Source organism: Phoxinus phoxinus (assembly GCF_949152265.1).
Source record: "Phoxinus phoxinus genome assembly, chromosome: 6".
In the NCBI taxonomy this organism is placed as follows: Eukaryota; Metazoa; Chordata; class Actinopteri; order Cypriniformes; family Leuciscidae; genus Phoxinus; species Phoxinus phoxinus.
This window is the reverse complement of record NC_136881.1, coordinates 39,464,805-39,467,462: the sequence shown is the minus strand read 5'-3', so window position 1 is coordinate 39,467,462 and position 2,658 is coordinate 39,464,805. Positions and strand designations below refer to the sequence as shown.

The 2,658-nt window shown below is 44.1% G+C and overlaps 1 protein-coding gene across 1 annotated transcript in view; it reads right to left on the bottom strand.

Annotated features, from left to right (window-relative positions):
• The window catches only part of lgalsla (lectin, galactoside-binding-like a), a 2,717-nt gene continuing 59 nt past the window's right edge, over positions 1-2,658 (bottom strand). Inside the window, exons 1-5 of the mRNA XM_079616334.1 lie at positions 2,544-2,658; positions 1,786-1,848; positions 1,620-1,708; positions 1,215-1,377; positions 1-1,107 (exon numbers count right to left, since the gene is read on the bottom strand). The exon at positions 2,544-2,658 is cut by the window's right edge and continues 59 nt beyond it. Of these exons, the coding sequence (XP_079472460.1) occupies positions 964-1,107; positions 1,215-1,377; positions 1,620-1,708; positions 1,786-1,848; positions 2,544-2,576 (492 nt within the window). The 5' untranslated portion in view covers positions 2,577-2,658 and the 3' untranslated portion in view covers positions 1-963. The remainder of the gene's footprint in view (positions 1,108-1,214; positions 1,378-1,619; positions 1,709-1,785; positions 1,849-2,543) is intronic.

The following is a 2,658-nucleotide window of genomic DNA, read 5'->3' as shown; positions in this document are numbered from 1 at the left end:
AGTGAGCCAATCAGCAGTAGGGGGCGTGTCCACTCATGATGATATTGGAGTGAGCCAATCAGCAGTAGGTGACGGGTCCACTCATGATGATATTGGAGTGAGCCAATCAGCAGTAGGGGGAGTGTCCACTCATGATGATATATACGAGAGTGAGCCAATCAGCAGTAGGGGGCGTGTCCACTCATGATGATATTGGAGTGAGCCAATCAGCAGTAGGGGGTGTGTCCACTCATGATGATATTGGAGTGAGCCAATCAGCAGTAGGGGGAGTGTCCACTCATGATGATATTGGAGTGAGCCAATCAGCAGTAGGGGGAGTGTCGACTCATGATGATATAGGAGAGTGAGCCAATCAGCAGTAGGGGGTGTGTCCACTCATGATATTGGAGTGAGCCAATCAGCAGTAGGGGGCGTGTCCACTCGTGATAGAGGAGAGTGAGCTGCAGGCGACTAACAACCAACTCTTGCTTGTATATTCTCTTGTGTACTGTATGTTAATTTTTTGTTCTTCCTTGTCGTTCGTCATCTTCACAAAACATTATTTTGCTTCGCTTCAATTTCAACAATGTTTCTCTGAAATCGATTACTGCACCTTTTAATAGTGTTCACCAGCAGCACAGTTTTCAGGTATAAACCGGCCACTTTTCACAATCCTGATGGGAAAAACACACTTTACAATAAGGTTGCATTTAACGTTATAACTACATTAGTTAACACGAACTGACAATGAAAAATACTTCTATTGATTATTATTGTACTATTGTAAAGTGTTATCAATTATTTACCAGAGAAAATGGCTTGCGAATGCCGTTTCATGTTGACTTCAGCAAAAGAATTGCGATGCTCATGAAAAGAAATGCCTCCTCACAGCCCCAAAAAAAGAGGTTTCAAGTTCAATTCATCAGCTCTACAGATTCTAGAGTGTCCTTCAGTATCACGGACAGTCTTCGCTGCTCCTCCACGTCAGTTCAGCTTGGTGATGGTCACACTGCCGCTGATCTGTATGGTGTCGATGGACGTCAGCGGCGTCACGCGATGGTAGAAGTCAAACAGCTGATGGCCGTCCACGAGCACAAGGAAGCGCGGGTGCTCGCAGTGGATCTCGACCTGAACAAACATCCCAGCAGGCTCATTTTTAATTCAACAACACCAGTGTAGGTCTCTGCTTTATTTGTTTTGTTTTGTATTCAGATGATAGTGATGCTGATACTGACCCTGAAAGGCTGTTCTGCGATGAAGGGGAAATATGGCATTGACCTCTCCTCCTCACCCCAGCTGTCAGAAACACAGGCGTTTCGCAAAATCTCCCGGTCATCGAATCGTACACACATATCCAGAGCCACGTCTTCACACCCGCACGTCAGACTGATGTCGAAACTGTCCGAGAGAGAGAGACAGAAAACATTCAACATTGAGTTTTAATTAGACAGTGAACCAAAACAAGGTCACGCACTCAAGAAAATGCAGACGTCTAGACATCGTGATTTTATCAACCTCATTCCTACTTACGCTGGTAAACAGACTTTGATCACTTGAGTTGTACAGATAAGATGAGACGCACAACAGTGAGCGTCCCTGCATGTGTACAAGGTGCGAGTGTGTGTTTTGACGTGAGCTACCTGTCTGGATCTGCGTTCACGACGCCCATGATCGTGATTTTCTTCCCCGGTCGCAGTCCGCCCCGGATGCCGCCACAGAACGGCACGACCTATCACACGCAGGACAGGGGTCATGAGACAAAACAACATGCAAATACAAACAAAACGACGTTCGCCGAGTCATTACCAGTTTTTGTTGCTCTTCTTTTTGTGGTGACTCCCCGAAAGAACTGCTCAGATTTCTGTTTCTCTGTGGCAAAAAAAAAAGCACAACCAGGAAGTAAAGAGGAAGCCGTTTGTGCAAAAAACATGCAAATTACATGTATGGACACGGAGCTGAACAGGTAAGTGAACTTTGCTGGGAAAACTGATTCATGCGTGAACCTTTACCTAAAAGGTATTGTTACAGAGAACATACAAATCCACGAATATCCACAATATCAATGCTGGATCTCTCAAACCCACAAAGGACAAAACTCACCATGAAAATATCTTAAAAGTGCCCCATATTACCTAACGTTATATACTAAGTCCATTGTTCATTGAAAATCTTCTGCATATTTAAAGTTGGAAGGCAAATATCAAATAATTCAAGAATCAATGACATCTGACATAACTAAAAATAATCTTGTGTATTAAATAATCACCAAAGTTGTAGATAATAGTGTTAGTTAGTAGAGTCGTATATGCACTACTTTTTTTTTTTTCGTCGTTTTTTAGCATTCTGCTAATGACCTCCGTTTGTGTTTCTCAGAAGTAAGTTTATACAGGTTTGGAAGAACACGAGGGTATGAACATGAGTTTTAATCATTGTTATTATTATTAGTATGGGTTTAACACATCAACACGAGCGAATTCTCCAGTCTAGTTCACACTGCTGACCACTTGTTTCCGTGTGTGACGCAGTCCACAGAAAAAAAACACGCCGCTAATGAAAATACTCACAAGTTCCTGTCGGACTGCGCTCAACTCGGCCATCTTCCACGCATGGGCTCGGGCTGGGCTCGGTTCGAGGATCAGGGCACGGATCGGGTCGGGTCGCGTGTGCTTCCAGCGGAGG